This window comes from Pseudorca crassidens, chromosome 1 (assembly GCF_039906515.1).
Source record: "Pseudorca crassidens isolate mPseCra1 chromosome 1, mPseCra1.hap1, whole genome shotgun sequence".
Taxonomy (NCBI): domain Eukaryota; kingdom Metazoa; phylum Chordata; class Mammalia; order Artiodactyla; family Delphinidae; genus Pseudorca; species Pseudorca crassidens.
Genome location: NC_090296.1, coordinates 174525584 through 174548060, shown reverse-complemented (window position 1 = coordinate 174548060; position 22477 = coordinate 174525584). Strand labels below are relative to the sequence as shown.

At 41.3% G+C, this 22477-nt stretch overlaps 1 protein-coding gene across 2 annotated transcripts in view; it reads left to right on the top strand.

Moving 5' to 3' along the window:
* The window catches only part of SFMBT2 (Scm like with four mbt domains 2), a 209637-nt gene that overhangs the window by 105582 nt on the left and 81578 nt on the right, over window positions 1–22477 (top strand). For both annotated transcript variants that reach the window (XM_067700782.1, XM_067700793.1), the window contains exon 7: window positions 788–885. In XM_067700782.1, the coding sequence (XP_067556883.1) occupies window positions 788–885 (98 nt within the window). The remainder of the gene's footprint in view (window positions 1–787; window positions 886–22477) is intronic.

Below are 22477 nucleotides of genomic sequence, written 5' to 3'. Positions count from 1 at the left end.
GGGTTGATATAGGGAAGGTATAAACATATCTACTCCAAGTGAGTGCTTCTGCAAATCCTATTTTGATAAGGTCTTAAATCTGTTGAGATCAGATCATAAAATTCCCCCGCAGTTTCAGCAATCGGTAAAAACAGTGCTCAACGATTTTGTTCTTTTAATTTTGTATTCAGACGGTGTAACCTCCTTTCGCAAATCCCTTCCCCCCACTGCCTGGGGGAAAACATGGGCAACGTGATGTGTTAGCAACATTTCAAGTGTAAATATTAGACTTGGTTGGTAAATTTTAATTTACCTTTTCATAATTTCCTGACTTAAACGCGGACTATTTTTAGCATATGAGAGCTTGGAGATTTAGTGAAAAATAGGCTGTCATAACTGCAAACGCCAGACAAGAGTCTTTTCTAGTTTGGAAATTTATCAGATAATAAGTTCTTCATCCATGGATCTTACTTCCCAGGTGTTGGAATGGAATTCGGGGCAGTGGATGGATGAAGTGTGGTTAATGTGATTTATACTATTCAATTATGCCCAGAATGCATGCGTATATTCCCTGAAGAAGAGCCCTGTTAAGTTTATTCTTCATTTCTGATCGCAGAATCCCAAATTGCTATTTAATTTCAGGAAATCTCTCTAGCAGGTGGCCTTTTATGGCGGGCAGGGTGTGAACTCTTAGGATTGCTGCGCCTGCCAACTTATTATGAAATCCTGAGAAGATAAAATCCGAGAAAGAACCACCCAGTAGAACATTTCAGCCCTTAAACTCTTATGTGATTTGCTGTTGATACAGAAATCTATCCTTTGAAGATGGACTCAGAGTGGAAAAGTGCTCTGGAGAAATCCCTTATTGATGCTGCTAACTTTCCTCTTCCAATGGAAGTGTTTAAGGTAAGACGTAGATTCATAGCAGTTTTTCTCCGCTTTTCGAGAATAAACTGTGTAAAAAGTTGCCCACATCAAATCATTTCCCACTATTTAAAAAGCTACCTTCTTGGCCGGTGTTCGTTTGAAATGTTTAAAATGTTATCTGTTCCATTTTGCTCTGCTTTGTAATCCTCCCAAATACCCATGTTCCAAGATAATGCTTAAAATCTTTTATCAAGTAATTAATAAGGATATTATAAGGTAATTTGAATCTTAATAAATTTTTTTTCAGATTTACATTTTTTTTCTCCATCTTGTATTATTATGGAAATCTCATTTTCACCCTCTCACTGCTTACCAAAGAAACAAAAGAAAATGGAACAAGTCTAATTTTGGTATTTGCTCGGTAAAGATGATAGAAAATGATGCTTCTCTTGATGGCTTGAGAAACTCATGAGTATCTGTTGGGTAGTAGGCCTTCCTCTAATAGACAATGAAAGAAATGTGCCACGACTGAAATAGATCACCTAGTTCTTAAAACTCTTAAAAATTATGCTTAAAATTTATATGATGTGTAGAATATTAAGTTCTGGGCAGGAGTGATCCCTCCAGCAAGAGGGACCCATAAAACGGTCTCTATTTGGAGCTCGAGTAGGTGGGAAACAGCTCTACATGGACCGTTTCCTAGGAGACTTGTGGATGGGCTTGTGATGGGCTGATGTAAACCTGCTTTTCAGTTCCGAGCGGGCACATTTCTGCAGGGCCGTAGAAGTTTCATGTGGAAAATGAAATTAAAATGGTGTCTAGGTACCGCCTGCAGCAGGAGTGTGAGGCTCGGACTGGGGCGCTGGCTTCCTGGATTTTATTTACGAGGAAGTCCTCGCTCAGAACCTTAACCTAGCAGGGTGAATCACTGATACTCTTGTTCAGCACTTTTCTCATTGGCAACATTGGACTTAAGACCTCTTCTGAAAATAATTATTAAATTATTATTAGCAGTAATAATCACACTGATCATGCAACATTATCTTGGGCTTTTTTTTTTTTTTTTTTTTTTTTTTGCTAACTGACCAGATAACTTCTTTTTCCTCCTCCTTTCCTGCAAAAAATAAAATAAAATAAAAATTAAGAAAAATAGCATTTACTCTTCCGTGAACTGGCTCCACTGCCTCTTCGGAAGCCAGCCCACCACGCTTGTCACTCATTTGACCTCTGCAGCTGGTGTCCACTGTCTTTTCCCAGTGGCCTTGGTGATATTAAAAAAACACTTTTATTGAAGTAGAGTTGAGTTACAATGTTGTGTTAGTCTCAGGTGTGCAGCAAAGTGATTCAGTTACACATATATATAAGTGTGTGTGTATTTATGTATTCTTTTTCAGATCCTTTTCCATTATAGGTCATTACAAGATACTGAGTATAGTTCTCTGTGCTATACAGTAGGGCCTTGTTGTTGTTTATCTATTAGATATATAGTAGTGTGTATCTGTCAATCCCAAACTCCTAATTTATCCCTCCCCCACTTTCCCCTTTGGTAACCGTAAGTTTGTTTTTGATGCCTGTGAGTCTTTCTGTTTTGTAAATAAATTCGTTTGTATCACTTTTTTAGATTCCACATATAAGTGATATCATACGATATTTGTCTCTGTCTGACTTCCTTCACTTAGAATGATAGTCTCTAGGTCCATCCAGGTTGCTGCAAATGGCATTTCATTCTTTTTTATGGCTGAGTAGTGTTGTGTGTGTGTATACACCACACCTTCTCTATCCATTCATCTCTTGATGGACAGTTAGGTTGCTTCCCGTAGTGATAGTTTAAATGTGTAAATGAGATCGTGTTCCTTGCCCTTGAGAAAATAAATTTTATTTCAAAATAAAGTATGAATATATTTATTTTAGAATATATTATACACATACATTTGAAATGTACACGTGAGGAGTTCACAGAGTGATATAGTGGAAATACAAATCCTCCCTGCCCCCCATCTAGACACGGGAAGTTGCGGGTCCATTAGCATCCCTCCACCTGACCTTTCCTAGCTGTGGGTAACCAGCTCCCTAACTTTGGTGTTAACCATTTCCTTGCCTCTCCTTGTAGTATTACTACCTATGTATGTTTTCCTTAATATTACACAACTTACTTTTGACAACACGAGAAACAAGACCAGCCCTGATTGTTTCAGGAGAGGGTGTTTTCCTGCTCTCCAGAGTGGAGGATGACTGGACAGTGCCTGGGTCCTAAGATGGCCTCACTTTCCCACAGAGTTTGCAGGCGAGTTGAGTAGGCACAGTCCTGAGCTAATCTTAGGGAATTAGTTGGGTCATCAGCCAAACTGTAGCTTGAACTCCAGGTACCGGACCTCCCTTAGAAATGCGGACGGATCTGGCTCCGGTTCTCAGAACAGGCCCAGCACAGCATTTCTGTGCAGTGACTTGAATGTTCTCTAATGCTCCAGGCAGCGGGACCTCGAGGGGTCCCTGGGACCTTGCTCAGAGTGTGGTCAGGACAAGCCAGGTGCCGTTAACAATCTGGGTCCAGCTTACGTTGGCATTTTGTCCTCAGCTTACAAAGATGGTAAAACACGGCAAAGCATCTTAGTGCTGGCAGCCTGCTCTCCTCTCACCTCGAGTGACTGAAAGAATCCTGATTCTGTCCTCATGCTTCCCTGAAAGTTTAGGTGTAGAATTCTAGGTCAGCTGTCACTTTTCTCAAGAATTTGGAGGTTTTGCTCCATTTTTCCTTTTCTCCTTGGGCATCTTATATTCTCCTTTTCTCCACTGTTGTGAAATTTCACGATGCTAGGCCTTTGCAGGTGTCTGTTTCCATCCAGAACGCAGGGTACCCCGGGTGTCTGCAACTCATACCTTTAATTTTGGGGATGCTTCTTCTAAAATGACGCCTTCCACCTCTCTTTTCTCTGTTGTCTTCTTCATCTGTGACCAAGTGGTAGTCCTGGGCTGGCTATGTAACTTTTTCTTCTTCTTTTCATTTCAGGTTTTCATTGTCTCCTCTGTTTCTGCTCTACCGTCAGAGGTTTTCTCCACTCATTTGTGCTGTTGGGTTTTTATGAGCCCTTGTCTGGTGCTTTTTCTCTGAATGCTGCTCTGTTTATGGCCTCCTGTTCTTGCAGCCTGGAAGCATGACTTTATCTTGTTGGAAGTATTGATTTTTTAAAGTTTTCTTTTCCCAGAGTAGTTTGTTTCCTCCATGTTGCTTTTAGTTTCTAACTTTCTTGCTAGAGGCTTTCCTTGGAGATCTGAGAATCCTTGACTGTGCGCTCTTGAGTAAGAGGGAGACTGGAAAGCTGAGGGCAGGACTGGTCCATGAAGGGGGACCTTCTTTGTGTGGAGCCTACTTCTTCGTATGATGGTTTTTCCTCTTTAGGTGATTTCCAAGGAGGAGAATTTCAACTTCCCACCTGGGGTTCAAGGTCGAGCTGCCCGCATTCTAGGAGCTGAGTGGCAAGAAGAGAGCCTGGGGTTTCCGTGCTGAGTTTGTATTTTCCTGTATCCACAGACCAGGGACCACCTGCTTCGTCCTCTTCTGAGGAAACTGGAGGGCCACTGGTCTGTAGAGTCAGGGAGGGGAGGATACCTGGGGTCCAACTGCTTCCTAGACAGCTCCCCACGCATCTTATTCTATCACCTCCCACTCGCCCCCAGTTTCATACATACCTGCTGTTACCGATTTCTGAGTCTCCTGAAGGTCCTGCCCTGTTCATTAGGCTGGGTCTCAGCTTTTCTGTAGGAGGCTTGGGACTTGGCTCTGTTGAATATGTTAAATTAGTTGCTTCTTGTTCACCTGCATTTTAGCTTCTATTTAGTTTCTGTTCAAGGGGCTTCACGTCTTTAAAATTCTTTACTGTAATTTTGGTTAGAGTTTAGGAAGAGGTGAAATTAATGTGTGTTTTTAGTCAGCCGTCTTCATGTGGGACTCCCCTTTTTAAAGTCTTATAGCTTGGACTGTAGGGTAAACTCCCACATCTTTCATTCAATGAAACGTAACTCCTTGGCTATAGTCATACTCAGTAAATATTTCTCAAATATACGATGAATTATTGAATGGACAAATGCATTTAACTCACCGATTTGAAATACTTTGAGTTAATGTAGTTACAGATTAATTGGATATGCACTTATTATTTAGAACTATGAATACTAAGACTCAAAATATATAAACATTAATAATCCTCATATATTTTAAACTAATAATTAAGTAACTCAGTAAATGTTTATTGAGCAGTTACTCTCTACATAATTCTCTTGACCCGATTCCAGGGTTTCATAATTGTTTATATTTTCCTCTAAAGTACAGTTGCCTCCTTCCCTCACTTTAATGTTTTTCTGTTAGAAATCAGACTACTATTTTTATGGAGTACATGAGAATTCTCCCTGTCCTCAATATTTTGTTTATAATTTATGGTTGCTTTTTAAAAAATATTTTATTTTATATTGGAGTTTAGTTGGTTAACAATATTGTGTTAGTTTCAGGTGTACAGCAGAGTGATTCAGTTATACACACACATGTATTCTTTCTCAAATTCTTTTCCCATTTAGATTATGACAGAATATTGAGCAGAGTTCCCTGTGCTGTACAGTAGTTGCTTTTAAGAGTAGATACTGAATATTTTCTATTTTTCACAGGGCCTACAGGATGTATGGAGTGGGCAATTAATAAATAAAAATTAGCTGAATTGAAAATTCTGTGTTCTTAGAGCTTGTGAGACGCTTTTACAAATGTTTTCTTTTATTTCAATTTGACAGAAAAGAAAGGGGCAATTTTCTGAACCAGACTTTGTATGGAGGGAATATTTATACACTTAATTTTGAAATCCTGAGAACAACCACTATTAGTTTCCTAAGGCCGTTGTAATAACATACCACAAACTGGATAGCTGGAAACAAGGGAAATCTATTCTGTCATGGTTTTGGAGGCTAGAGGTAAACATCGAGGTGTGAGCAGGGCCACGCTCCCTCTGAAGGCTTTGAGGGAGACATTGTCCCGTGAGTCTGTTCTCACTTCTGCAGAGGGTTGCCTGCAGTCCTTACCATTTCTTGGGTGTGACAGCAGACCTCCAATCTCTGCCTCTGTCCTCACATGGCCTTCTCTATACGTGTCTGTCCAAATTTCCCCCTTAGGGACACTGATCGTTTGATTTGGGCCTGTGCTAAGGCAGTGTGACCGCAGCTTAACTCGAGCGCATCTGCAGAGTCCGTGTTTCCAAATCAGGTCACATTCGCAGGTTCTGGGTGGATATGCCTTTTTTTTAGGGGTTGCTGTTCCACCCAGTACAACGGCATTTCATGGATGTACAGTAATTTAAGAAACCACATAGTAATATTCTCTACCAAGTAATTCCACTTAAATGGAGGTAATTAAGTTCAGAAGCATTGCACGGGGCCATGGGATAAGGTTCAAGCTCTCTTAACAGTTGCTTCATTTTAATAAAAATGAGAGATTTATCGTCCTTAATTTGAGAGAACACTTTAAGTGACTTTTGGTTGCCATATTTTACTGAGAATTCTGACTTCCCTATTTGGAAAATGCAGGTAAATTTCAAAGCATATATTTAGAAGAAAAATAAGTAATTAATGAAATGAGTGCCAAAAAAAGGGGAAGGGATTAAAAGATTTTTTTTGTTATTGAAACATGAATAATGAACATTTTTTTCTCGTAAACCAGTCTCATTATTTAGAGACCCAGTAGACTTGCTGAGAATAATCCATATATCAATACTAATTTATTTGAGAAAAATATTTAGTATATATTCCTGCACTGCAAATCAGCAAGGTCTCTCACTAGCTTTCTTTTTTACTTATTATATTACCTTTGCAAGCCATCATATGATTAACTTATGAAACATCCCACTGTCAAATAAAGTGAAATGCCCCAATTTCAATAAAAGCTTTTTACTTTGTCTTCACAAAGGACTACTAGGGTGGGTTTCTCTCAGAGTTTGTTTCTGTCATGAAATGAAGTTAGTACAGGGCTGATCCAGGTTTTTGGCCAGGGATTTTTATATTGCTTCAGTTCTAATTCACTAAGTATTTACTACAATATAAGGAGTAGATGTGAGGTAATCTAGTTAAGTTTTAAAAATAGGGCCAAGGGAGACTAGACAATCAGAGTCTAACTATAATGAAGGTAGTATTTCATGTGCGAGGCGCTCATAAGCCTTTTATAATTACTGCTACTTTTCATTTTCTGCTGTTCTTGTAAGTTGTAATCTTCATTTGTGACCCCTCTTGTTTGCAAATGTTAAGTTATAGAAGTTTCACTGACAACTCCTATATACATCAAAAAGACCTGCAAATAAGAAACAGCAGTTCCTAATTTGCCAGGTAATTGAAATACAGTACTTTCCCCTTAGAGGAATACAGATGTTCAGTCCAGGGAAAGCGGGGGCTTTTCAGTGCACCTCATTTGTGACTACACCTTGTAATTGCAAGGAAAGAACATTATTTGAAATGTCACTAAAATCGTCCTTCATTTTTACCCCTTAAAAAAGTGAAGTTGTTTGAATTTTTTTTTCATTCTTTCTGTTAACAAAATATTAAAAACCTTTGGTGTTTGAAATACCAAAGAAGCTATTTAGAGATTTGCAGAAGAGTCGAAGGAACTCTAAATAAAGCATTGAGCTGGGGCCATGAACCTTGCATGCCTTCTATGTCGGGGTCCCTAGATCTGCCGCCAGGTTTGGTAATTCACTAGGACCCAAGGTTGTTATAATCACGGTTACAGTTTATTATAGTGAAAGACAGATGGCAAAATCAGCAAAGGGAAAAGTTTCATGGGGTGAATTCTGGAAACCCACACACACGCTTCCAAGAGTGGTCTCCCAGAGAAGTTGCCCAAGGCAACTTCTTAATTCTTCCCATAGCGTGTTGGGCCAACATGTGCTAGGGATGCTCATGAGAGACTCACTGCCCAGGGCTGTCACGGGGGGCCAGCTGTGTGGGTACCCATCTTGCCCAGCACGTACCCGTCTTCCAAACTCCCAGAGGAAAACTGGGGGGGGGGGGTCAGTATAAACCATATGGTTGGTACAAACCGTGTAGGCACAGTAGACCACTCTTACATTTAGGGAAGATTTCATGTCATTGTCGGGTTCAGTTTATCAGCTGTGTCCCCATAGGCCAGCCAAGACCTGATCCTGGAAGCAGACCTTTCTCGGGCCTGCAGTCTCAGGCCTGCTACATGTGTTGGTTCTTCTCTTCACACCTCCATTCCGTCCCTTCACACAGTCTGTTGGCTCTACTTTCAAATTCCATGTGGAGTTCAATCACCCTTCACTTTGTCCATCACCACTACCCTAGTGTAAGCTATCATCCTCCCTGGACTCGTGCATTCATTTCAGAATTTATTTCTGGGCTTGTTACTCACTGCCCCTCTACACTTTGTTCTTCCAAGAGCAGCCAGACAGCTTCTTCTAAAACAAAATTCAGATCATGTCACTCCACTGCTTATGTGGCTTCTGATCTGACTCAGGTGTGATGTGCCCTCTGAGCCGCTTTGCTGCGCGAGGTTCTCATACGCTCTGCTCCACCCGCCAGCTTCCTGCCGTCCGTCCAACACACTAAGTCCTCAGGCCTTTGCAGTGACGCTGCCTAGAAAGTGGTCCCTCTGGCCAATGCCTCAAGGCTTCTTCCCTCTCTTTCTTCAAGCCTCTGCTTAAAATTTAAAAAAGCACCCTCACCTCCGTCTCCCCACAGCCTGCTCGGCATTTATCCGCCCACATAGTCTGCATCAGTTTGCTTTCTCTGCGTCTGGTCTGTTTCTTCTTCCTGGAATGTACCCTCCGTGAAAGGAGATTGTTTATTTTCATGACTGCACCACCCGGTGCCTTGAACAGTGCAGCCCGTCTTAAGCACTCAATACCCATTCTTGAGTAGGTTAGTGAAAAACTAAGTACAGATCTCAACTTAGAAAGTTAAAGGCTCAGGAGAGGTCGTCAGTACAGCTTGAATGAAGTTTTAAGTCCCCGCGAGCGGTTCCGAATAACAGGGATGACTTTGTACAGAGAGGAAGCAAAGGGCTTGATGGGTCCTGTTTGGCGGGTTCAGTACCAAACTGGTACTTTCATGATCAGCTAAAAATACCCCAGGTCAGTTCTTGGCTCAGTGGAGGAAATAGTTGAGAGCACCGAGAAGAAGATTAGGGATGAATTGAAATTAAGAAAACAGCTCAGCATAAAACCCCCCACGTTCTATGACACCCCATTGCAGGTGAGCTTACAGGGCCAATGTTTGCTTCTTGCTGGACGTGATCACAGAGTAGAGGGAATATTGCCTCCTGTATGTTGCCTGTGGGTTTTTTCTTTTCAAAGCCTCTGGCCCTATGATCTCTCAGGGTCTTGACAATAACGTAGTGTCAGGTGCTACGGTGTATGGTGTATGTATTGTTTCCTCTTTAAACACGTAGATCAGTGGACACACAAGGAGCTTAAAGAACACCCTGGGGGGAACGTGTTAGTTTAGGGACAGACTTGGCCGTAAATGACAGGTTTCTGCCTTATGCTCCGTCTGTTTTTCCACTGCTGTGCATGCCTTCCTAATATCACACGCGATTCCTCTGATATGATTGTAGCTATGAACGGATGGGATGCGGTTGGACGGTGATGACGTGATGTTTCCGGGTTATTTCCGTTTCATTGGAGGCTGAGGAGAGATGTGATTTTCAGTGAGACACGTACACCCACGATACTAGCTATGTTCCCTTCCATTGTTGCCTCCCTGACCAATTCCCCATCAATATCTGTGGCCAAGGTGGAGGCTATAGGGAGTCGAGGTTATGATAACTAAGGCTTTTACTTCATCAGGACTCACAGCAGGTAAAAAGTGTACCTGGTCCAGTACTTGGATAAAATACCCAGGCTCCTTTGACTTGGGTAGCGGTTGAATGGATCCAGAATTGTGTGTCTATAACTGATACGCATTAAAAGTGCCCTTGACATCTGTAAATAAAGGGCTTCCACTAATGGCAAAGCAGTAAGTTAAATTCAGCTTGCTTTGGTCTCAAGTGATTCCTGTCTCACTTGCTTCATTGCTTCTTGCTTTCCCCATAAGTCATGTTTAATAAACAGAAAGAAGGGGCCGCTGAGAGAAGGCTAATTGAGAAAAAAAGATGCTACATGTGACCATTATTATATTTTTACACAAACACATAAGGAAAGGCCTTCCATGCACATATTTCTTCTCTGTTGAGAGTGTTCAGGCTGTGCTCATAATACACGGAACAGTCCACATCTGTTATTTCTTTAGCTCTTTTCAGCTTTGAATTATGTATCTGTTGGTGCATTTGTAGATTCAGCCTTTAGGAGAAAACTCCTTGTCTATTTTCGCATCTGAGACCTAGGTTACAGTCCAGAGAGAGAAGGTTAAGAGTGAAAAGCTTTCCTTTCTCATTCCATCTGGTCCAGCCAAATGAATTAGTCATCTGGTCCAGCCAAAGGGGTAAGAAAGGGTGTGAGCCGCTGTTACCATAGATTGTCAGGTTGCGGTTTCTATGGTGACCGACTTTTGCTCTCTTTTGGTAGCTAAATACAGCAGCAATACAAAACTCGTAGCTGAGTTTGGCCTTCAGGTACTAGGATCCTTGGATTCTCCCAGAATTTGCTCGAGGCCACCTATGTAGGGCCAGAACTTAATTTCTTGAGCATGACATTCCCTGTCCCACCTGGCAGGGTGTCTGCTACCAAATAATTTAGCAGTAAGTGTTTGTGTGACTCTTGGTTGCTATTTCCTTCTCACCAACTGAAACCCCAGTGGTTCTTTGAAAGAGAGTCTGTCTTAGACAGTAGGTCATGTTGTGACTGGACGAGTGGCTCGACCCCTGTATCCTGCTGGTGTTGCTGACCTGACTTCTGAGTTTCTGCCCAGCAGCTGGTCCCAGGCTGGCTTACCTCCAGCTCTGGCCCCGAACACCCAGACCTGGGAGCTTGCCCTCTGCCATTCCCTCGTTTGTCCTTCTCATCTCTTTAAAGACTTGGAGAGGTTTGTTAAAGTCTCTCGGGGATGGTGAATCGCAGAGATGTTCAGTTTGTGTCATGCCCATCCTTTGCCACTTTCAGAAACCAGAGGAGGGGCTTGTTTGTGTTATTTTTCATGTGCTCTGGGTTCTTGAACTGCAGCCCACGCATTACGTTAACTCAGAAAGCGCCGCGGGGACATCATGTTTTTATGCATGTTGGATAAAATCTGGTGAGACCTGCTAAAGAGGGCAACTTTGGTCCAACAGTAAAGGTAACGATGAAAATCGCAAAGGCCAGATGTATAGAGAGTTCACTCAACAATGGCTTGATTTCAGGGCCCCCTACACTGCTGCCTGCATCTGCTAGATAGCGACTTGCTTTTAATTCTAAACACTAAGAATTTAAAAATACAGTCCACCTTAGTTATCTGAGCTGTGAGTTATCCTTCCCAAATGGCTTCTGTTGGCCCCTGATTGTTCCGGCTCTCTCCAGTTCCTGGGTTTCAGGGAAAGCAAGATAATATTTGCATGAACTTCATGTCATGGGTGTTGGGATACGAGGAGGGGACATCGATCTCTTATTTATGAAGCAGATGCATTTCAAAGTGATTGTCATAGCATATTTTAATTTCTTCTAGATTTTCCATGCTACTCGCCATTAGTTAGAATAATTAAGAATTGATCATAATTCTTTTTTCTGTGGATGATTTGATAATAAATGATAGTATAGTTGTATGGAGGCAGGGTTTTTTTTCCCCTCAAAACACGGACAGATTTTTTTTTTTGTAGGTTAGGTCGTACTTTTTTTTTTAAGATTTTTTTTTTTTTTTTGATGTGGACCATTTTTTTTTTGTCTTTATTTTTTGTTACAATATCACTTCTGTTTTATGTTTTGGTATTTTGGCCACGAGGCATGTGGGATCTTAGCTCCCCGACCAGGGATTGCTTATGCACCCCCTGCATTGGAAGACGAAGTCCTAACCACTGGACTGCCAGGGAGGTCCCCTAGGTCGTACTTTTAATCTCCGTCTTTTCTTTCATGGATAGGCAGTTGTAAATTGCAGGATCTCAAGTAGGCAGATGGATGTAAAGAGAAGTTTAAGTTCATTCTGTCTACAGAGGTTTAAAATCTAACGGAAAATGAGGACCACGTATGATGGGGCCCCAGCTACTGAACCTTCCGCATATTCCCTCCTGCCTGAGAAAGGCCCCCGGTGCAGAGGTTTGTGTGAGCTGCAGGTGTAAATGAAAGTGTGGGCATCCTTCCGTCCTGCGAGTTCTCTCTTTCCTTCCGTGGGCAGCCAGTGTACAATGAATTTCCGCGTCAATGGCACAAAGTCAAGGATAAGGTGAAACTCTGCCCCCTGTTTCTTCTCCAGCTCCATTTATAACCAGAAGAACCCACATAAACAAATCAGATAACCTTTTTTTTTAAACTGAAATTTTTATTGAGATAATTGTACATTCACATGCAGTTGTAAGACATAATAGAGAGAGACCCCATATACCTACTCTTCACCCAGTTTTCCCCAATGGTGACATCTTGGAAAAAAAACACAGTTTTGCAGCCAGGATATTGACATTGATACAATCCATGATCTTACTCAGATGGCCCCAGTTTTACATGTGTTCATTTGTGTGTGTGTACTTTTTACAAATTTTTTATTTTATTTTATTAAAAAATTTTTTTGAAGTATGGTTGATTTAAAGTGTTTCAGGTGTACAGCAAAGTGATTCAGTTATACATATATATTCTTTTTCAGAGTCTTTTCCGTTATAAGTTATCACAAGATATTGAATATGGTTCCCTGTGCTGTACAGTAGGTCCTTGTTGTTTACCTGTTTTATATACAGTAGCGTGTATATGTTAATCCCAAACTCCTAATTTATCCCTCCCCCCTTTCCCCTCTGGTAACCGTAAGTTTGTTATCTATGTCTGTGAGTCTGTTTCAACAAATCACATAAACATTTACATGAATAGATAATGTTCTGTGTTTAACATTAAATAAAAGGAATGGATGAGTTTAGAATAGTAGAAACCTGACTTAAAGCCCCCCCAGTATTTAAGAACATGTCATGCTTGGAGTCGGTAGAGAGATTTCCAGATTCCAACAGAATTACTTTTTGCCTAATTATCTTGATTGTGCTCAGAGTAAGCACAAGCGTACATGGCACACGTAAGGCGCCTTTGCAAAGGAATTTGGAACATTTGATCATTTCCCTTGTGGTTTTGTACAGGTTAGTCCACTTGCTGGACCTTGGTTGTTTCTGAGCTTCCAGGGCTCCTGGGAGACTTCAGGTCCGTCAGCCAGGGGGGTGGTGAGCAGGGCGTGGCCGACGCGTCACAATTCCTCGTTCTCCTGTAGTAAGTTACACACCTTCGGGATATCTTTGGAATATACAGTATATTAACGTGCTCAGACCCTTCAGGGTGGCGTACAGAATAAAAACGCAAATAAAGCCGTGAAGACTTCACCTGGACGCCCACATCATCCTCCAGTGGAAAGTCATTGCAGCGATGTCGCTTCAGTTGTTGAGCCCAGACAGGACGGAAGAAATGGTACCAGCCACTCCCCACACTTAATCTCATTATCCTCACGATAACCCGACATGCAGGTATTATTAGTCTTCCTGTAACTTGAGGAAAATCAGAGAAGCTGTCCTACCTCACACAGAGCCTATGGTGGAAGCAGGACCCAAATGCAAATCTTAACCGACTTTAGGCCTAACTGCATCTGAATCAGTGGTTCTCAACGGGGGAGGATCTGGTAGTTCTCTCAGTGTCTGGGGGCATTTTGATGATGACACAGAGCTGGGAGAGATGCTACTGGCATCTGTGGGTAGAAGCTGGAGATGGACGGAACATCCTATGTGCACAGGACAGCCCCTACTAACAAGGCATCAGTTGCCCCAGGATGCCAGCAGTGCCCAGGTGGAGAAACCCTGGCTAGAGACTGGGTGCTTTTCTTACCAGGAGGTAGGTTGACCCATGGAAGGCAAGGGCAGCTGGGATTTGAGGACGATGCCTGAGATTTTCACTGTTCTTAGATCTGTGCCAGGCGGGCTGGCAGTTGGCACTTTCCCATTGGGAATCTTCTGCACCTGTGGCAGAAAGAACACAGATGGATGTAAGCCCCTGTGTTTCAGTAGCTCCTGCTGTGTCCAGAAAGGGCAGGACACAGAGTCAGCCTTGCCCATCACTGATTCTTCATTCTCCCTCTGAAAGCTGGATTCCACATGTGGGGAGACAGTTCAGGGCCATTGGCCTTGTTTCCATGACAACAGTTGAGTTGCATTGAGGGCTCTCAGTAGAAGGGAACACCCAGCAATAATTTTGTCAACGGCATCTGGCAGTGGGGTGTGAGGCTGGGGAAAAGCTAACCCCCAGAGCCCCGACTGTGGTTTTCTTTAGCCCACAGCCCTCAGGCTGGACACGTGTGGAGATACCCTAGCTCATTAGGAGAGAAGTAACTAAGCTTAAGAACAGACAGTGTAATCACTGTTTACCTGTACCCACAGCATAGGCTCTGTTTTTTTCTCATAGTGGTGCTGTAAGTAAGGTTGAATTTCTTGCCACTTACAATGCTTTTATGGTTAAGTGTTAATGAAAGGCATCCTCATTGCCCCTGTTTTTTTTTTTTTGCGGTACGCGGGCCTCTCACTGTTGTGGCCTCTCCCGTTGCGGAGCACAGGCTCCGGACGTGCAGGCTCAGCGGCCATGGCTCACGGGCCCAGCCGCTCTGCGGCATGTGGGATCTTCCCGGACCGGGGCACGAACCCATGTCCCCTGCCTCGGCAGGCGGACTCAACCACTGTGCCACCAGGGAAGCCCTGCCTCTGTTGTTTTAAAACAACCAGTGTACCAGTTTTTGGACTTACTGTGGAAATAGTCCTGCTATAATCACCTGTTATGAATTCTTGTGGTTCAGGTTGAAGTATATAGTACTACATTTTCTCATGACTATTTTTTACCTTGATTGAATGCAGGACTAGTTGATAAAATTGCTGTTTACAGCTGTAAGTAAAAAAATGGAAACGCTTATTAGTGTTCAGCTTATAGATGTTTTATTACCTTTTTGTTATAAATATTTCATTGGCTGAGTTTAATTCAGTGCAATGGAATTGAAATATAATAATGCTATTGATTTAATAAATGCTGGCATCCTAATGTACATTTTTAGATGCAACTAATATAATGAGGGTAATTATCTAATGAACATGTGAGCACTAGGTCTTTCATAAAACAAAAAGAGGAAGAGTATGATGAACTGCATTGGATTTTTTTTTTTGGCATAACATAGCATGCTGATATGAATAAAGGAATTAAAGCCTAGGTCATTATATATTGATTTGAATGTAGTACTAAGTAAAACCTTCCTCTGACTTTTCTGAAGCCTGTTCTTGGAAATTATGCAGATTAATTGAAGCCTTTGAAAAGATGCCTATGCAATGTTTGAGGTCCCTACGGACCCAAAACTGGCATGTTGGAACTGAAAAAATTATATGGTGCAGTGTTTTTGTGTATGATGCACTCAAATCACTAAATCAAAGATTTTAGTGCTTAAAAAGAATGTGGAGGGGTGTTGAATTGCATTATCAGTTTTTTTGTCCATTTTTTTTCATATCAACATAAGCAAAAAGAAAGAACCGGAGGATTAAAGATTGAGGATCAGATGGCCACCATTAAGGAAATTCCTGGAGCATTTGATTGTGGAACTCAGGCTGTAAGAATTAGGTTTCTGCACAGGAAATGAGGCACTGCTTTTCTTACATGAAAATCCTCACCAAGTGCATTTTAATTGTGTTGTGTTCATTAGTTTGAACTCCCTCTCCCCTGTGCCACATTCTTCATATTTTTATATCGTGTGGGGTGTATTTATCCAATGAAGCAGGGCTGGCAAGAAGCATCAGCTGTCTTGGGAGTCTGTGATCAGCACATACTAAATTGTAAGACCATAATTGGCAATGCTTCCAGCCTCTAAAGTACACGGAGAGCAGCGGGTTAAGATCCAGGAGGCATTTGAGAGATGAGTTGAACCTAAGATGATCGAATGTTCTTTCTTTTTCCTTGTCTTTTGTCTCTCAATTAGTAATACCTTCTCCTCCTTCCATAGATTAATACTCTGTCACTTATCTGTTTCATAGAGAACCTCAGTATTTACCCTGAAGCTTCGTCATTCTGCCAATGACCAATATTAAGGCAGCTCTGTACAGTAGTGTTTCTTAAATAGCGATGCTTGATTCTTCCAGAGTCAGGTTGTGCTTTCTTCCCAGGGCTGGTAGTCCCTTCAGAGGCACTTAGGGGACCAGTGAGTACCTGGGGATGCTCTGAGGTTGTCTGATGTCCTCTGTCTCACATGTGAAATAAAGTGGGACACCAGCCAAACTGTAAAGGCAGAACAACCAGGTATATTGTATTTTGTCCAGACTTCTTTTGCCAGCGTTGTACATGTATTTATCACATCTCTGTCATTTTCTAACTAAATTTCAAGCTTCTCGATGTTGGGAACCACATCCTCCTCTTTTTTTTCTTCATTCAGTACACAGGTTAGTGCTTAACATAGAGTATTGAGAGATACCACTGGCAGGTTGAGACTCATGGGGACTTTGCAGCTGGGGACGTTTACTAGATGAACCACATTTATCAGGTAAACCTGTCTGGGTTAACATTGATAATGTTATGAGAGATAGGTATCGATGATGGATACCTTGTAGAGCATCATAGGCATTTACTGGACACATTTTTTAAATCTTTGTGGCTTAAAGAACACGAAAGCAGTTAGTAAAAATATAATGGTTCATTGTTGATAAAGACTGATTGACTTTATATCTAAACATTGGGAGATAATTTTAGTGTCAAAATTTTCTCTCTGACGGTTTTTTCATAAACCATTGAAAAGTGCTGTGAATTGACAGCAGAAATTGGAGGTTTTCAGTAAGTGGTCGGTATTAATAGCTATCACTTTTTAACTTGGCAATATCTGTCTTTGAGAGCATTTTAGGAGCTTATAGGTTATAAGGGTTTTGTTTGTTTGTTTGTTTACCATTAGCAATAAAAAACGCAAAGATCCATTTTGGTCTTTGCTTCCTGGTCTGGGCCATAACCTGATAACTAATCACACACAACTACGTAATCTGATGGCTAGATCATGTACTTAGCGTCAGACCACATGGATTTGAGTCCTGGCTCCTCTTTTTAGCTGTGTGTTCTTGCTTAGGTAACTTAACTTCTCTGTGCCTTAGTTTCCTCTCTAAGATGGATCCTACCCCACAGTCTGTTGTGAGGGGAAAATAATAATACAAGGAAAGTGCTCACAGGTATTTACAGTGTGTTCATTGCTGTTACTCTTTCTACCGGCTTGAATATTATAAACCAAACCAAGCTACTCTCAGTGCAGTCAGTGTATCTTAGTAGGAGTGAGTGAAAGCTCCGTGGGGTCAGGAGAGAAGAAAGCTGATGAAATTCGTGTGGATTACGGAAGTTGATGTGTATATAATCTCTTTTACATTGTCATTCGACTGAAAATAAGGTTCCCTGAAGAGTAATTGTTGAGGTAGGCTAGTAAGACAGCCCTCCAGTAAAATGAATGGTATTTTTACTTCTGATCAATTTGAAACTACTTCAGGGCAAAAATAAAACGTGTAGCCATGAATGTAGATGCGAATGACATTGCCAGCCTGTCTTACGGAGTTTTTCTGTAAGCAGTTTAACGGGACTCCAGTTCGTTTGAATAAACAGTATCTCGTGAGTGTGACAGGCACGTTTGTAAATGTCCTGAGGATTTACTGCTCACTCCTGATCTCAGGAATAACATCATTCTTGATCCAATAATTTAGAGGTGTGAAGGATTCTCTAGAGCTTTGCAAAGGCCAGAACGTATCTTTCAACCCACAGTGCATTTCCCATTATCTCTCAGTAGATAATCGGTTTTGTGAATCATTTCAGGAACCAGGAACTCTCTCTCTGTCTCTCTGTCTCTGTCTCTGTCTCCCTCTCCCCACTTAGAACTGAGAATGATTAGCTGGTGTTTGTACATGAACGCATGTGCTCTGCCTGCATTAACAGCCTGAAGTAAATGGTCTAGTAGTGATACATTTGTTTTTCAATGAGAATATCTTACATACTATGTACCCTTTCTTATGTACTAATATGGATGTACATGTATGCACACAAAGAGCTCAGATGGTCTGTGTGTTGGCTTATTTAGAAATTGACTGGTGTTGAATTTTTTATCATAAAAGTCTGTTTGTTGGGAGTGCTGAATGACTCCTTTCGCCTCTGAAATCAGACTTAAAATCCTCAATCCAGTATCTTAAGACCCAGTCTCCCTAACTAAATTTACAGTTCCACCTTCTCAGAATCTTTTCTTCGTCATTCTAAGTCTCATGCTTTTTATATTCAAAATTAAGTTTCACTCCTTTAAATCCCTGGACTGCCGTCATCTTGGTGGTTATAATATTTTGAAGCTACAAGTAAAAATAGTGTTTGTTCTGAAATTTTTTCTAAACCTGGATCTTCCATGGCTGTTCTTCATGCCTTTTCCTTCTCCCTTTTGACAAATGCAGTTTTTGTGTGTATTCTGTGCATCACCTAGTGGCATGGTGTGTGGAACCCCAGTGGTTTCTAATGAATGCCAAACGAGTGAACGAACGAATGATAGAATATAGAATCAGAATGGATGTCAAGGAATCTAGTTTTTGATGTTTCTCCAGCTTAATTCAATAATTATGTCTGGGCATCTTTCTTGGATGAACTGCATAACGTAAATGAGAGGGTTTGGCATTGACTGGAAAATATTGCATGTACTACATGGCTAACAGTCATGTGTTTTAAAGATTTCCAGTGACCAGAAATCTAATGGGCAAGTCCTTTTAGAAAATACTGCCCTTCCTCTCGAGTTCAAAGTTTCTGGCATTACCATTCATGAATAACATAAATATTGGAGTAGCAGATTTATAATCATAATCAAACTCATAATCATTATGGTCTTTGCTCTTGGATTTAAAAATTTTTCATTTTGTTGACTTGCTTTCGAAACTGGTGGGACTTGTACACATTATTACCAGTTTTCTTTTTTTTTCCTTTTAAATGCTGATTAAAAAGTGACCTTAAGAAAATGGAAGTTAGGGCTGGGGATAAAGGGATGTATTTTATAGTTTTCAAGTTCCTTTCTGAAATTTGGAGAGGTTTAATAAGGTATAACAGATAGATATGGATATTTGAGACCAAAATATAAAAAACCAATGTGTGTATGCAGCTACCTCTCAAAATGTCCGGCTTCTTTTTCAGTATATTAAACAAGAGAGTTTAAGAGTTTTCACATAGTTTGGAACAAAAACAGATGCATTTTCGCAAGTAAGAAATTTGTGTGCTTACAACTGAAACCTCGTAGAAATAATTCAAGGTGTAGGAAATCTGAGCCATGATTCGCAAGGGAAAACTTGTTTCTAAAACTTCGTTCACTAAGCATTATTTTTAAACTGTTTAATATTTTAATGTCACCAGGACAGAACATTGTCAACAATATTTTAATTGTTTAAAAATATTAACATTTTATTTTCACCCCACATGTGGCCATGGATGATTTTGAGGTGGGTGGTATTTCTTATGTATGAGCAGAGGGAGAGATTCTCAGAGGTTGACAAGGGAGCACAGGGACATCTATAAAGAAGTAAGAAAATGTGTGGTATCTGCACAAAGTGATCCCCTCTTAACCTAGAGGTACTGTTTGATGCAGGGTGCGCTGGAATCATTAATGATAAGCATTTATAACAGAGTCCACAGCCTTGAAAAGAGAAAGTTATCTGAGGACCAGATTGCTGTCCTAAGCTTGTACGCTTTATTTCTAAGGAAAGGCAGGTCCCACTAGACAACTGTGAGTCAAGTAAGGCAGCAGGTAAAGGACAATCATTAGTGTAGCGTTCCTGGGGGCTTTAGGGCTTCCAGCCCAGCATTGGGAGCTGTGATTGAGCAACCTTCTGGCAGAGATATGAGGTGGGTGTAGACTTAGCTAAAGACTTCAAGTCAGTGGTCAAGGTCACAGTGAGAGCCTGGGATATAGAAAGTGCCTGGGGGTTATGGGTCAACCCTACTTAGAAAGCTGGCTCTACTCAGAGTGCAGAGGGAGGGACAAAAGTGTGTGGGTCAAAGAGTGGGCACACAGTCTGAAATCAAGAGGGGATTCGGACGGTGGGTAGACCAGAAGCCCAGAATGCTGTCAGGACAGCCCTACGGCAGAAACGAAAGGAGAAGCAAACGGGAGAGCAGGTGAGAGATCCAAATTGCAAGCAGAGCCCTAGTGTTAGAGGCAGCCAGGGAACAGGCACGAGTTTCCTGTTATTGGTGAACCGCATCTCAAGAACGTTTAGCTTTGTAGCTGTGAGTAATGGGAGAGACACTGCAGCAAGGAAGGACATTGCTAGCAGAGGGAAACGGAAGAACTTCCATGAAACTAGTACATCATCTTGCCCATTTATCATAGCTACACATGTCACTAGTGCCTGAGGACATTTATGTAATACCAAATAGTACCATAACGACTGCTTGATAAACTTGTTGAGTACAGTCAGGCAACGTTTTATAGTATGTCTTAATTTTAGAATAATTCCTCTTTTCAGAAGGTTAAAGGCTTTTGTGCCTGAAATGGAAAAAATATTTATCTGCAAAATCCACTTATGTGATTCAGTTCTTACTGATAGATACTGGGGTGCGTTGATGTTTGCTGAGAGCATTAACTTTTAATCTTTTCTTTCAGTCATTTTGGGTTTCCTACTTTTGTATTAACACATGTGGTTTCTGGCTCTGCCTTGGTGTTTGGGGTGATGTGTGTTGATTTGCATTAAATCTCTATGCTGTTTCTTTTGATTCCTTTTCCAAGCCACCCTTAAAAGTAAATGCTTTATTTTCAGTAATAAAAAAAGGAAATCATCTCCTGTACCTAAGAATATTTTTTAATCAAGTGATGATTGTTAAGTTCAATGAGTTTTTGTCATGTAAGTCCTTGCCCACGGAGCACATCACCTTCCTCGTTCTGAGCAACCCCCTCCCTGCACGAGGCACCCTGTGCTCCAGCCAGACCCAGCATTTATTGCTCACCCACTGGGTACAGAGACTTGCAGGCAGCTGTGGCCACATGAGAAATGACAGGTCCTTGTGGTTCCATAGGCATTTACATTCTGTACCTGCTTTGGTAAAGCAAAGCGGTGGTGGTGAGTTTAATAAGTGGATCTGGTGTCATACACTGTCCTGTTCTGATCAGCTTTTGTGGGAGGGGCAGGAACAGCCCTGTGGGCTCTGCACGGTCCTCAGAGTTGGGTGTATTTAGAATGGCATCCTTGAATTAATGAAAAATCCACTTTAGGTTCCACATAGAGGCAATATCGTATGATATTTGTCTTTGTCTGACTTACTTCACTTAGTATGATCATGTCTGAGTCCATCCATGTTGCTGCAAATGACATTATTTCATTTTTTTATGGCTGAGTAATATTCCATCATATATATTTATACACACACACACCATATTTACGAAAGAGAAATAGAGTCACAGACGTAGAAAACAAACTTAGGGTTACCAGAGTGGGGGCTGGATAAATTAAGAGTTTGGGATTAAAATATACACACAACTGTATGTAAAATAGATAACCAACAAGGACCTACTATGTAGCACAGGGAACTCTACTCAATATCTTGTAATAATCTGTAATGGAAAAAAAAATCTGAAAAAGAATATATGTATGCATGTATAACTGAATCACTTTGCTGTACACCTGAAACTTAACATCAACTATATTTCAATAAAAATTGTTTAAAAATCCACTTTACATTGGCAGATAAAAGAAAGTCATAGATCCCCAGATATTTTTGTACTTCTCACCCAATTGATGTATTTGGAAACAGGAGGATTTACTTGCAGCTATTATTTCCTCAGGGACAGGCTGCAGAGACATTTATTTATCCACTACTGTTTATACAGACTGTGAGTTATGAGGTGACCTTCATCTCTGCAAGATAAATCCTGGTGTCCAGAGTCCCGCCAGCCTCATCTGTTGCTGTGTAGCTGAAGTGGTTATTGAAACTTGTTTTCTTGAGAAGGCAGGAAGGCTCCACTCACACACATAAGGTTGCTGTGAATTGTCTATAAAACTGCCAGGCACCTATTAAACAGGGGGTGTGGCTCATCTTTATAGAGCAGGAGACGGGTTCTGATTGGGCACAGGGCTGTTTTGGAGTCTTCTATACCCACATGTCCAAGGACCAGTATCAGTACCAGTAACTGATAACCTCAGTGCTCTTCAACACAGAAGACAAGCTGTATCCCCCAAAAGATCCTCCCCGAAGCCTGGAAGTAACTCCAGTAGCAAGAGGCCGTGTTTCCTGAGGAGGCCCCTGCCGTGTTTTAGATGACTGATGGCTTCTATTACTCTGCCGAGCTCTCCTGATGGCCCCTAGGAAGATCAAAGCTGTGCGGTGTGAATTTTTTTTGCTTAGTATAAGTTTAAGCCTGGCCACCAAGGCTTGTTTCTCCCTTGGAAAGGCAATTTAGCCTGCAGAAAATAATTAAATCCGTGATATCTTGCCATAATTAGAAATCTGAAATGGGGGAGGGTTAATGATTTCAATCCGATTTCAGTTGCCCACTAAAACGA